Source organism: Salvelinus namaycush, chromosome 33 (genome assembly GCF_016432855.1).
Source record: "Salvelinus namaycush isolate Seneca chromosome 33, SaNama_1.0, whole genome shotgun sequence".
Classification (NCBI taxonomy): Eukaryota; Metazoa; Chordata; class Actinopteri; order Salmoniformes; family Salmonidae; genus Salvelinus; species Salvelinus namaycush.
In genome coordinates, this window is record NC_052339.1 from 29,482,277 (window position 1) to 29,495,894 (window position 13,618).

The 13,618-nt window shown below is 42.4% G+C and overlaps 1 protein-coding gene and 1 non-coding gene across 2 annotated transcripts; one reads left to right on the forward strand and one right to left on the reverse strand.

Moving 5' to 3' along the window:
- Nucleotides 1-387: 387 nt before the first annotated feature.
- trnaa-ugc lies at nucleotides 388-463 on the reverse strand. Its single transcript has one exon. It is a non-coding gene; the product is annotated as a tRNA-Ala (tRNA).
- Nucleotides 464-4,406: 3,943 nt separating this feature from the next.
- Nucleotides 4,407-5,234, forward strand: LOC120027742 (class E basic helix-loop-helix protein 22-like). Its single transcript, XM_038972747.1, has one exon. It carries the CDS (start codon nucleotides 4,407-4,409, stop codon nucleotides 5,232-5,234), a length of 828 nt encoding a protein of 275 aa, XP_038828675.1.
- The last annotated feature ends 8,384 nt before the right edge of the window (nucleotides 5,235-13,618 follow it).

Genomic DNA, 13,618 nt, shown 5'->3' on the forward strand with positions numbered 1-13,618 from the left:
TATTATCAGGAAAAGGTAAGACCCAGATGCAGACCATGTCGAAGTAACAATGTTAATTACAGCAACAGGGGCAAAGGTACAGGACGGCAGGCTCAATGTCAGGTCAGGCAGAGGTCGGTAATCCAGAGATGGGGCAAAGGTAAAGGACAACAGTCAGGCACAGGGTTAGGGGCAGACAGAGTGGTCAGGCGGGCGGGCTCAGGGCCAGGACAGGCAAGGGTCAAAACCAGGAGGGCGAGAAAAGAGAGACTGGGGAAAAGCAGGAGCTGATACAAAAACCACTGTTTGCCTTGACAAACTGACATTTACATTTTACATTTAAGTCATTTAGCAGACGCTCTTATCCAGAGCGACTTACAAGTACATACATTCATACTTTTTTTGTATTGGCCCCCCGTGGGAATCGAACCCACAACCCTGGCGTTGCAAGCGCCATGCTCTACCAACTGAGCCACACGGGGCCACAAACAGAGAACACCGGTATAAATACACAGGGGATAATGGAGAAGATGGGCGACACCTGGAGGGGGGTGGAGAATATCACAAAGACAGGTGAAACAGATCACGGTGGGACAGATATATATCCATTGATTCTTGAAGAATATAACTTATATATGCCTCATTAGTTAAAATGTATTACCCGATCAGAACCCCAAATATAAGCTTGACCTTTACCTTGTTTACCTTGTTGGTAAACAATATAATTCTAAACAAACACTGCATAGCCTTAAAACACAATAATTTTGTGACCTCCTGGACTTCCATCCATAGCTCTGTCTATGATTTTGATAATGGTTACATTTCTGCAGCCCCATCACTCAGCTATTTACCAAATCAGTGGCCTCTTTGTTATTGTTTGAACTACAGATTGCCGCTTTAAACTTCTATGAAAGTGTACTACATACTCAGTCAAGAGGTCTGGCCCTTTATGGCAGAGGAGGAAATGCACCTGCCCTGAAACCACAATGACTGGATCAAACCCTGTTCTAGATAGTTCTTCCATCGCTACACTCTCCATGATCTCTCTCCAAATGCTGACTGTGTGAGGAAAGAAGATGCAGGAGGCTGCTGAGCCTGGTACTGCTGTTTCTACATCCAGCCCCATCATGTCTCATTAACCTGGTACTGCTGTTTCTACATCCAGCCCCATCTTGTCTCATTAGCCGGGTACTGCTGTTTCTACATCCAGCCCCATCATGTCTCATTAGCCTGGTACTGCTGTTTCTACATCCAGCCCCATCATGTCTCGTTAGCCTGGTACTGCTGTTTCTACATCCAGCCCCATCATGTCTCGTTAGCCTGGTACTGCTGTTTCTACATCCAGCCCCACCATGTCTCATTAACCTGGTACTGCTGTTTCTACATCCAGCCCCATCGTGTCTCATTAGCCTGGTACTGATGTTTCTACATCCAGACCCATCTTGTCTCATTAGCCTGGTACTGCTGTTTCTACATCCAGCCCCATCTTGTCTCATTAACCTGGTACTGCTGTTTCTACATCCAGCACCATCTTGTCTCATTAGCCTGGTACTGCTGTTTCTATATCCAGCCCCATCATGTCTCGTTAGCCTGGTACTGCTGTTTCTACATCCAGCCCCATCATGTCTCATTAACCTGGTACTGCTGTTTCTACATCCAGCCCCATCATGTCTCGTTAGCCTGGTACTGCTGTTTCTACATCCAGCCCCATCATGTCTCATTAGCCTGGTACTGCTGTTTCTACATCCAGCCCCATCATGTCTCATTAGCCTGGTACTGCTGTTTCTATATCCAGCCCCATCATGTCTCGTTAGCCTGGTACTGCTGTTTCTACATCCAGCCCCATCATGTCTCATTAACCTGGTACTGCTGTTTCTACATCCAGCCCCATCATGTCTCATTAGCCTGGTACTGCTGTTTCTACATCCAGCCCCATCATGTCTCATTAGCCTGGTACTGCTGTTTCTACATCCAGCCCCATCATGTCTCGTTAGCCTGGTACTGCTGTTTCTATATCCAGACCCATCTTGTCTCATTAGCCTGGTACTGCTGTTTCTACATCCAGACCCATCTTGTCTCATTAGCCTGGTACTGCTGTTTCTACATCCAGCCCCATCATGTCTCATTAGCCTGGTACTGCTGTTTCTACATCCAGCCCCATCATGTCTCATTAGCCTGGTACTGCTGTTTCTACATCCAGCCCCATCATGTCTCATTAGCCTGGTACTGCTGTTTCTACATCCAGCCCCATCATGTCTCATTAGCCTGGTACTGCTGTTTCTACATCCAGCCCCATCATGTCTCATTAGCCTGGTACTGCTGTTTCTACATCCAGACCCATCTTGTCTCATTAGCCTGGTACTGCTGTTTCTACATCCAGCCCCGTCTTGTCTCATTAGCCTGGTACTGCTGTTTCTACATCCAGCCCCATCATGTCTCATTAGCCTGGTACTGCTGTTTCTACATCCAGCCCCATCATGTCTCATTAGCCCAGACTGATTGGGCATGAAGGTGTTCCTTCGCTGTCTCAGGATAAAGTGAGTGTCTCCGCCAGACCATAGTTCTTTAGTATTCCAACGTCAGTGCAAGCTCAGAACCCCTCACAGACACCACAGTATATCATTACCAGAGGCTGTGTAGGAAGCCTAATTGACCTGGTTGAAAAGCAGAAACATTGACCTTGAGTTTTGTGTGTGTGTGTGTGTGTGTGTGTGTGTGTGTGTGTGTGTGTGTGTGTGTGTGTGTGTGTGTGTGTGTGTGTGTGTGTGTGTGTGTGTGTGTGTGTGTGTGTGTGTGTGTGTGTGTGTGAGAGAGAGATAGAGACAGAGAGATAGAGACAGAGAGATAGAGACAGAGATGAAGAAATATAGACAGAGATATAGAGACAGAGATATAGAGACAGAGATATAGAGACAGAGAGAGAGACAGAGAGAGAGACAGAGAGAGAGACAGAGAGAGAGACAGAGAGAGAGAGAGAGAGAGAGAGAGAGAGAGGTGTTCCTAATTGGAGATAAAGGAAAGCATAAATTCTGCAAAGTTTGGTTGGGAAATATTTTGTCATAAATGTAGGATACACTTCTTGACAGTAGATGGCAATGTCAGCACAAGTAATGGCTATAGCCAGCTTGACTTTTTGGATGGGTTGGTTCTTTCTGATTTAAATAAATCGATTTTACTCAGTCAATGAATGTGTACAGTTAGCTTACTTACAATTATTAAATGGCAAAAAAAGTTACGTTAGTGCATTAATAGCTCAATGTTGCCTTGCAAAGCTTATTGTAAGACATGCATTGACATGTGATAGCCTACAGCTGTCATTGCAAATGTATTGTCACGATAATAGGAGCTCTTTAGGGAGAGTCACAAGTTATAGAGAGAGGCTCGCATCCAGGGGCCATCAATGACATGTACAATAAAACAAGAAACTTTACATTTGACAAAACATTTGGCATGACACGTAGTACAAGACATGGAATGTTAGTAAAACAGGTTCTGGATTTTAGGCTAGAAACTGTAGGCTATTGCCTGCGTTTTCTATTCTCAGTACACAGTTTGAACAGGATTAAAATAGTTATACATTTGAGTCAACAGCCAAAGACCAATATCATATTGGTCTACAAATGAAGAGCTTCTTATTAAGACAGAGGAGAACGCAGGGAAGGAGACACACTCACACTTGAGGATAAAGACAGTCTAGTGTCTCAATAGTCAATAAAGAGTTATATTATCCCTACGACGTATCCATCATTCTGAAATAGAGAGGCGCATTTAGATTGCCCGCTGACGGGTGAATGTCGCTTGGCATGTCACTTTCAAAAGCAGTGGTTGGGGTTCCTAATAAGACCAGCACCTTGCAAACATGTACTCAAGCTTTTATACAGACGGTAACTCGTATAATAAACCCCAGCGCCCCATTATAAAGCTGTAGGCAGCTCCTCACAACATGTGTGCACACGGAGCCACTATACCCAGACTGAGAAGGACAGAGAGATACAGAGGGAGGAGGTGGAGAGCACTCGGGATTGTTTGTTAAAATCCCATTAATTACATCGTTAACCTGATTGGGTAGACAGAGGGGGCAGAGAGAGTGCGAGAGAGCGGTATCCCAATAGGCAAATCCTCTTCATATTAACCCGCCTCGAGATAATGATGTAAAAGACTCCCCCGTTTTGCGCGTGATGCTGATCGCCGTGGAGATCTGCTGAAGGTGAATCAGAGCGAATAAGCAGCGTGAGCGCAGAGAGGGAGAGAGAGAGCCGATGCGTCTCCACATCTCAGTTGACAAGTCGAGCAATAATAAGGCATCAAGACCAACTCACTCTCTCTGACAGCGCACAAAGCAAGAAACTTATACAAGAGCCGTCGCCGGGAGAGAGTCTCCAGAAACTGCCACCCACTAAAGCAGCGTCTGGAGGAGAGGAAGTGCTATGGACAGGAGAATGAACCTGAACGGACCGGGAGATATTTTCCACAAAACACTCAGTGCTGTCTCCAACAGAAAGATGGACTCCTTCAGGTCAGCGGCTGGTGTTGACCTGCCGGGGTCCAGGGACCGCCAGTCACCAATCAGCTGTTTCGACCAGACCGACTCAGACCCGATTCAACCCGGTGGACTGGCTGGCGGTCGAGGGGGACCGCTGGGTCTGCCGACCGGATCTTTGTGCGTCAAGTTCGGCGAGAGCAGCAACAGGACCTCGGCGGCCGAGAGCAGTGGCGGGGAGCAGAGTCAGGACGATGACAGCGACGGCAGATGTGAGATGGTCCTCCTGGCCGATGGGAGAACGGTGGCCGCCGGTAAACCGGAGGGAGGTAAGAAAAATAAAGAGCAGAAAACACTCAGACTAAACATCAACGCGCGGGAGAGACGAAGGATGCACGACCTGAACGACGCGCTGGACGAGCTGCGCTCTGTCATCCCATACGCGCACAGCCCCTCAGTGCGGAAACTCTCCAAAATCGCCACTTTGCTACTCGCCAAAAACTACATCCTCATGCAGGCGCAGGCTCTGGAAGAGATGAGGAGGCTGGTGGCCTATCTGAACCAGGGCCAGGCCATCTCAGCGGCGTCCATACCCGCCACAACGGCCCTTGCTGCTCCGGGTCTACCGGGTCTGAGCGCGGGGATAAGTGCGTACGACCAGCCGCCTGTGTACCCCTTCACCACCGGATTGGCCGGGTCTTCCTGCCCCGACAAATGTGTCCTTTTCAACAACGTCACCTCGAGCCTGTTTAAACAATGCACTGACAAGCCTTAACAGCATCACAACAACGAGCCGGTACCAGAGACTCAGAGAAGCACATGCAAGAGAAAAACAACACCACTTTTTAAAACACACGGCGACTTTGGAAAGGTTGCAACTCAGTGTAGACCATGAAGTAAAGCTGATGATCAGTAGGCCTACTTTTATAACATTTACAAATGCATTCAAAGAAGCGCTTTTTGTTCAGACAATACTTGATTGTGTATATAAAGCATCATTTAAGTGCTGGTATGAATGAAAGTGAAAAACCAAACAGAAGTTTAGGAGCGCAAGTGGTGCTGGATTGACAATTGTTAATTACTTGCTCAAATATGGACCCTGTATGGAGTGTTGATCTGACAACATGCGACCATCTCACTTGAATAGATGGAACATGAGTTAATATAAGAAACCACAAACTTGCTGCTTTATTGACTTGATTTATAACTTATGAAGGCGTTTGCTTATTGGTCGTTATTTGGTGAACTTTTGAGAATTCACTGAGCATCCCATAGGCATATCCTGAGGGAAAGCAAAGTGAACTGAGCTGAATACGAAATATTTGTTTTCATCTCTCACCCCAAAGTATATTGTCATTTAAATACTTTTTTTATGAAACACTTGTGCTACATTGACCGTTTCTTTGGCACTGTAATATAATGGCGTTTGAGTCTCTAATGGCCTGTATCTTCAGTTTACGTCCTTTTCGATTTTTTTCCTTTAATTTATTGATTTGAAACATTTTATTTGCATGGTGGTACACTGTATACTGCATAGCGACGTGTCTGATTTGCCTAATTTCTTATACACTCTTGCAATAAGGCCGAGGTCTTGAGGGATCAGGCGCGCTGTCAGGTCAAGCAGTGCATTATTGTAGATACATTAGTTACTGTACTATATGAATAAAGAGGGCCATTTGTATGTGTTTATGTGTTGGAAAGCTTTATTAAAATATTTTGAACATAACGAATTCCTTCGTCTGCTCGTCTGATGTGTAGACACTGAAAGTGGAGAAATATAAGAAAGCGGACTGAATTCTATTTTTCTGAGGATCGACGTTAATTTTGCCTCATTCATCTTCGAAAAATCTGAACTTGGCTATTTTAGCATATTTTCAAGAAATTGTATTTTGCACGTGATTATCGACTATTAGCATTCTAACTTTATTTTATATTCCATGTATAATTCTATATTCCTGCATCAAAGCCTAAATAACAATGCATTTTAATTTCTCCTTTTCTCAGGTCATGTCTTAGCCTACTAAAACCAAAAAGTGCTTGTTGATCCTCGGAACCTCGCCATATGCCAAGCATGTTGTGCAAGAATAATGAGTTGATAATTTTCTGCTCCATCAAAAGCGGTAACTTTTCTGGACGTTGAACTGTAAAGGAGCACGAAGCCTTGGGAGCAAAGGCCAGACGTGGTGGGCAATGTTGCCCTCTGGCTAGAAAGACATGTCTGTTAGTATTACTTTACAAAGCTCAGCCAGGCTTAATTATGATTATTAAAACAATTTCCATGACGGTGTCTAATAATATGTTAATTAGACAACAACTGTGTATGAAAACTGTCGACTGTAATACCTACATTCGTTTAATGAAACACATCGTTAAGGCAATTAGACCTCCAGAATGTGATTAAGGAACGTAATTACGACACTGTTCATTGCCGTAATTGGGTGTCTTTAATAACAACGTAGCACAGTGATCAGCAGCATTGCCGTCGGTGTGTATTGTCCTGTTTCTCTTGTCCATCAGCATGACTGAGAGTAAAAGACAGGGCCAAAGGGAAACCTAGTGAAATTGTATTTAAACTGGAGCAATTGTGTATTATCCTAGAAATCACACACTTAATCCAAATAATGGGGGACAGACTACAATAAGAGCTGGTCGAGGAGGAAGACAGGAACTAGGACAAATCTTTTGATCTACTTTTCCGGCTGGTGCAATTCATTGCGACCAACAATATGATCTAGCTTTGATAATGTAATGTTTTCCAATGAGTAGATCTTTTTAACAAAAATTTGTTGAGCAAAAATTAATAACGAAATTAAAACAAAACCAAATTACACCAAAATAGATATTAACAACAATAATATTATTGAAAAAATAATGGTAATTCAAGATAATATAGGTCAAAAAAATTACCGTTTAATTTATATATTAAAAAAAATATTTGGTGCTACTATAAAATCTCGAAAATATTTTCGTTCACATTCATAGTGTATAGTTGAGCCACTTAGTTGAGTCTTCACAGTGACAGTAAGCTATTTGACGTCAGTAGTCATCAACGCGAGCATTTCAGAACCATGGACAGCGCAAGTCCTCATTTTCAGACGTTTTCAGGGGTGCTAGCTGAAGACAACTGCAGAATGTTTGTGCCAACTGAACAACTACTTTGGGACCAGATAAACATGAATTGACACCGCTCTCTCAAAGACCTTGTTCTCAGCAAAATATGGGATAAGTCTGGTCCCTCTGGCCCATAGACAGAAAACTAACTTGCTGCATTTAAGGATGAATTCCTCTTTCTAGTAAGCCTTTAAGGCACAATCATGGGTGCCTTATCATTTTATTTGATTCATCTTTGAAATAAACAATTCAATGGAAGTATAAAATACACAATACTCGTTTTAAATTAAATTACATTTCATATTAATTTTAAATACACCAAAACATATTGTTTCTAAAGCAGAAACCTGGACTTCATCATATTAATGCCAGTGAAATATTGCCCACAATGGCATGCCTTTAAATGCTGTCCGTTTACAGCATTTTGTGTCGGATTCTTATTCAAGTCTAGAGGCTCAGGAAACGGAGGATATTGCACACTGGCAGCGTGCATCATAGTAGAGTATCCTTGATTTTAATACTAAAAAGCCACATATATAAGCAAAGGGTTTCCTTCAAGTCATCGCTAAGATCATACACAGTCCTGTGTGTTTGCCATCATTATTCTAAAGATCTGAATATCCATCTGACATTATCTACCTTGTTCACGGCTTTGTCATATTTCTGTGCCAGTTTCCAATCTAGGGCCCAGTGTGTGTATATGAGCCATTTACACAACAGGGTCATTACACTGTCCTATCTAATCCCATCAAGCGCATAAACGGCTTGAATCACCACACAATGAACCTTAATCAGGAGGGGAAATAATCAGGCACACATCAAGAATGGCTCTGGCATAGAAATACTGTCAGCAATTACTGCTAGAAATCAACTACTTTCAGGAGCTGAAGCACAAGACTGGATTGTTTTCAGCTTTCAGTACTCTTTCCAGTATTAAAATAACTGTAGTGCACATTTTTACACCCATCATAGTAATGACAGACATATAATAGTACTAGGGGCCATTGGAAACTGAGACTTCACAAAAACATCAATTATGCAATATGCATTAATGCATAAATGACGGGAGCATTTAACCCATACTAATACTCACATTAGCCCAATAGAGCCTCCTCCCCTGGGGTGAGAAAGAGCCATATGTGAGGAAGAACCAGAACAATGGCAAAAGGAAACATGAACAAGGCACATATGGTACAAAGCAGCTAAAACTGTGTAATTTCAGAAAATATTTTTTCAGAACATGAAGACTTCCACTTTGGTAAACTGTGTCAGTTAGCTTGATATGTGTTGTCTTATTCTGAGTTTTATGTTGTTGTTCGCTTCACTGATTCAGACCTGGAAGTCTGTTGAAGAGGGATCTGGAGAGGGTTTGAATTGAATGTGTTTCACCATTACTTCCTGTATAGCTCATTTAGATAGATGATAGTAGCTATTTATTGACTGAGACAACATGAGGACAGTTTCCCAAACTCTGAACAGTACATCTATGGTTCTCTGGCAACTGTATGACGGGGCAGTGGTACACTACAATAATACAGGTAGGTTCCTAGCTGTACCACCAGTGCTCAGCAGCCAGCCGGCTAACAGTAGCCAATAGCCATAATCAACAGCATCGTTTTTATTCATGAATCTAACAAAGCCAAACCTGTCTTAAAGGCGTTTATGGCTAGACTCAGAGGTCATGAATAAAAGGGGAAAGATAAAAAAGCTCCCTTTTCATTAAACCATAAAATATCCAATTTACCATATCAAGAGCCACCAGGATACCTATCCATAAAATGAATGTGATGTATGCTAAGGATGATAAACATGGAAAATACATAAGCGCAGTGAATTCAACTGTCCCCTTCATATCAGTAACAGGCTGAAACTCTGGGAATTGAATGACCCACGTCGGTTCATAACAAAGGAACAAAGATACAGTATATGCCCTGCATTGGGCTCAGCCAACCAATATCAACTGCTGGGATACAACGCTCTTTGGTCAGGCACATGATACCATTATGTAATGTAGACTACATTGTTCAATGCAGATTGATACAGTAAAATTAAAATGTGGGGCAAAACTGAAACAAGGACTCAGAGTGGCTTATCGAAACAAACCAGAAAGTAAACACAGCAAATGAGATCCGATTAGGATTATATATATATATATATTACAAAAACATATGTAATATATACAGTACCAGTCAAAGGTTTGGACACACCTACTCATTCCAGAGTTTTTCTTAATTTTTACTATTTTCTACATTGTAGACTAATAGTGAAGACATCAAAACTATGAAATAACACATATGGAATCATGTAGTAATAGTAGCCACCCTTTGCCTTGATGACAGCTTTGCACACTCGTGGCATTCTTTCAACCAGCTTCATGAGGTAGTCACCTGGAATGTGTTTCAATTAACAGGTGTGCCTTGTTAAAAGTTAATTTGTGGAATTTCTTTCCTTCTTAATGTGCATGAGCCAATCAGTTGTGTTGTGACAAGGTAGGGGTGGTATACAGAAGATAGCCCTTTTTGGTAAAAGACCAAGTCCATATTATGGCAAGAGCAGCTCAAATAAGCAAAGAGAAATGACAGTCCATCGTTACTTTAAGACATGAAGGTCAGTTAATGCGGAAAATTTCAAGAACTTTGAACATTTCTTCAAGTGCAGTCGCAAAAACCATCAAGCACTATGATGAAACTGTCTCTCATGAGGATAAGTTCATTAGAGTTACCAGCCTCAGAAATTGCAGCCCAAATAGATGCTTCACAGAGTTCAAGTAACAATCCCATCTCAATATCAACTGTTCAGAGGAGACTGCATGAATCAGGCCTTCATGGTCAAATTGCTGCAAAGAAACCATTACTAAAGGACACCAATAAAAAGAAGAGACTTGCTTGGGCCAAGAAACACAAGAAATGAACATTATACCGGTGAAAATCTATCCTTTGGTCTGATGAGTCCAAATTTGAGAGTTTTGGTTCCAACCGCCGTGTCTTTGTGAGATGCAGAGTAGGTGAACGGATGATCTCCGCATGTGTGGTTCCAGCCGTGAAGCATGGAGGAGGAGGTGTGATGGTGTGGGGCTGCTTTGCTGGTGACACTGTCTGTGATTTATTTAGAATTCCAGGCACACTTAAGCAGCATGGTTACCACAGTATTCTGCAGCGATACACTATCTCAAAGGGTGGCTACTTTGAAGAATATAAAATATTAAATATATTTTGATTTGTTTAACACTTTTTGGTTACTACATGATTCAGTATTTGTTATTTCATAGTTTTGATGTCTTCACCATTATTCTACAATGTAGAAAATAATACAAAAATAAAGAAAAACCCTTGAATGAGTAGGTGTGTACAAACTTTTGACTGGTTCTGTATATACAGACCATTCAGAAAGTATGCAGGCCCCTTGACATTTTCCACATTTTTTATGTTACAGCCTTATACTTAAATGCATCAAATAGTTTTTTTCCCTCCTCAATCTACACACAATACCCCATAATGACAAAGCAAATACAGACCCTTTACTCAGTACTTTGTTGAAGCACCCTTGACAGCGATTACAGCCTCGAGTCTTCTTGGGTATGACCCATAAGCTTGGCACAACTTTATTTGGGGAGTTTCTCCCATTCTTCTCTGCATATCCTCTCAAGCTCTGCCAGGTTGGCTGGGGAGCGTTGCTGCATAGCTATTTTCAGGTCTCTCCAGAGATGTTCTATCGGGTTCAAGTCTGGGCTCTGGCTGGGCCACTCAAGGACATTCAGAGATTAGTCGCTAAGGCACTCCTGCATTGTCTTTGCTGTGTGCTTAGAGTCGTTATCCTGTTGGAAGGTGAACCTTCACCACAGTCCAAGGTCCTGAGCGCTCTGGAGCAGGTTTTCATCAAGGATCTCTCTGTAGTTTGCGCCATTCGCCTTTCCCTCGATCCTGACTAGTCTCCCAGTCTCTGCTGCTGAAAAACATCCCCACAGCATGATGCTGCCACCACCATGCCAGGTTTCCTCCAGACGTGACGCTTGGCATTCAAGCTAAGGGTTCAATCTTGGTTTCATCAGGCCAAAGAATCTTGCTTCTCAAAACAAGATTCTTGTTTTCGTCCCCACCTTAAGACTGTCATGGTATGAGATTTGGCAAACTCCAAGTGGATTGTCATGTGCCTTTTAGTGAAGAGTGGCTTCCGTCTGGCCACTCTACCATAAAGGCCTGATTGTTGGAGTGCTGCAGAGATGGTTGTCCTTCTAGAAGTTTCTCCCATCTCCACAGAGGAAGTCTGGAGCTCTTTCAGAGTGACCATAGAATTCTTGGTCACCTCCCTGACTAAGGCCCTTCTCCCCTGATTGTTCAGTTTGGCCAGGCGGCCAGCTCTAGGAAGAGTCTTCGTGGTTCCAACCTACTTCCATTTAAGAATGATGGAGGCCACCGTGTTCTTGGAGACCTTCAATGCTGCAGAAATGTTTTGGTACACTTCCCAAGATCTGTGCCTCGACACAATCCTGTCTCGGACCTCTACGGACAATTCCTTCAACCTCATGGCTTGGTTTCTGCTCTGACATGCACTATCAACTGTGGGACCTTATATAGACAGGTGCCTTTCCAAATCATGTCTAATCAATTGAATTTACAACAGGTGGACTACAATCAACTTGTAGAAACATCTCAAGGATGATCAATGGAAACAGAATACGCCTGAGCTCAAGTTTGAGTATAAAAGGCCAGCATCCCGGAGTCACCTCTTCACTGTTGACGTTGAGACTGGTGTTTTGCGGGTACTATTTAATGAAGCTGCCAGTTGAGGACTTGTGAGGCGTCTGTTTCTCAAAGTAGACACACTAATGTACTTGTCCTCTTGCTCAGTTGGGCACCGGGGCCTCCCACTCCTCTTTCTATTCTGGTTAAAGACAGTTTGCTCTGTTCTGTGAAGGGAGTAGTACACAGCGTTGTACGCGATCTTCCATTTCTTGGCAATTTCTCGCATGGAATAGCCTTAATTTCTCAGAACAAGAATAGACTGACGAGTTTTAGAAGAAAGTTATTTGTTTCTGGCCATTTTGAGCCTGTAATCGAACCCACAAATGCTGATGCTCCAGATACTCAACTAGTCTAAAGAAGGCCAGTTGTATTGCTTCTTTTATCAAGTCAACCGTTTTCAGTTGTGTTAACATAATTGCAAAGCGTTTTCTAATGATAAATTAATTACCCTTTTAAAATGATAAACTTGGATTAGCTAACACAGCGTGCCATTGGAACACAGGAGTGATGGTTGCTGATAAAGGGCCTCTGTACACCTATGTAGATATTCCATAAATCAGCAGTTTCCAGCTACAATAGTCATTTACAACATTAACAATGTCTACACTGTATTTCTGATCAATTTCATGTTATTTTAATGGCCCCAAAATTTGCTTTCCTTTCAAAAACAAGGACATTTCTAAGTGACCCCAAACTTTTGAACGGTAGTGTATATTCTGTTTTCTCTCCCTCATGAGGAGAGAGGATAATGAGAGTTTACAGAAGTAACAAGTAATGGTAGAGCTACTGGACAATAGAAAGACCAAGAAACAGTTATCAGCTGAACATAACAGTATGCCAGTGGAAGGGAGGACAGTAGCAGGTGATCCAACTGTGGTTTGTGACTGTTATGATTTCCCATTGTAACCAATTCAGTTGCAGTAATTATTTTACAGATTCTTTTGCATTAATGTATGCTTATCCCAAGACTCTGTTTTCAATTGGAATGTATTTTGGTCATTTGAAGGGAGTCTCGGGTCACAGGGAGGATGTTGTTAGCTGGACCTGGGGGAGTTCGACAACTAAGACGTCATTCCTGTGGCCTAAAATGACCTGCTGTGTTGTTTCTCTGACTTAATAATAAATCATAGAATATATGAGATGAATAAGTAACACAGTCATTTTTCTACAGTGCGTTTTCTACTGTCCTTTGCTTTTTACTCTCCTTTTCATTCATGCATTATACATTATTTATGATCAGCATTTCTGCATTTTTCTACACATTAGTTACACATAATCATCTAATGGTAACAGTCAGTGATGGCTA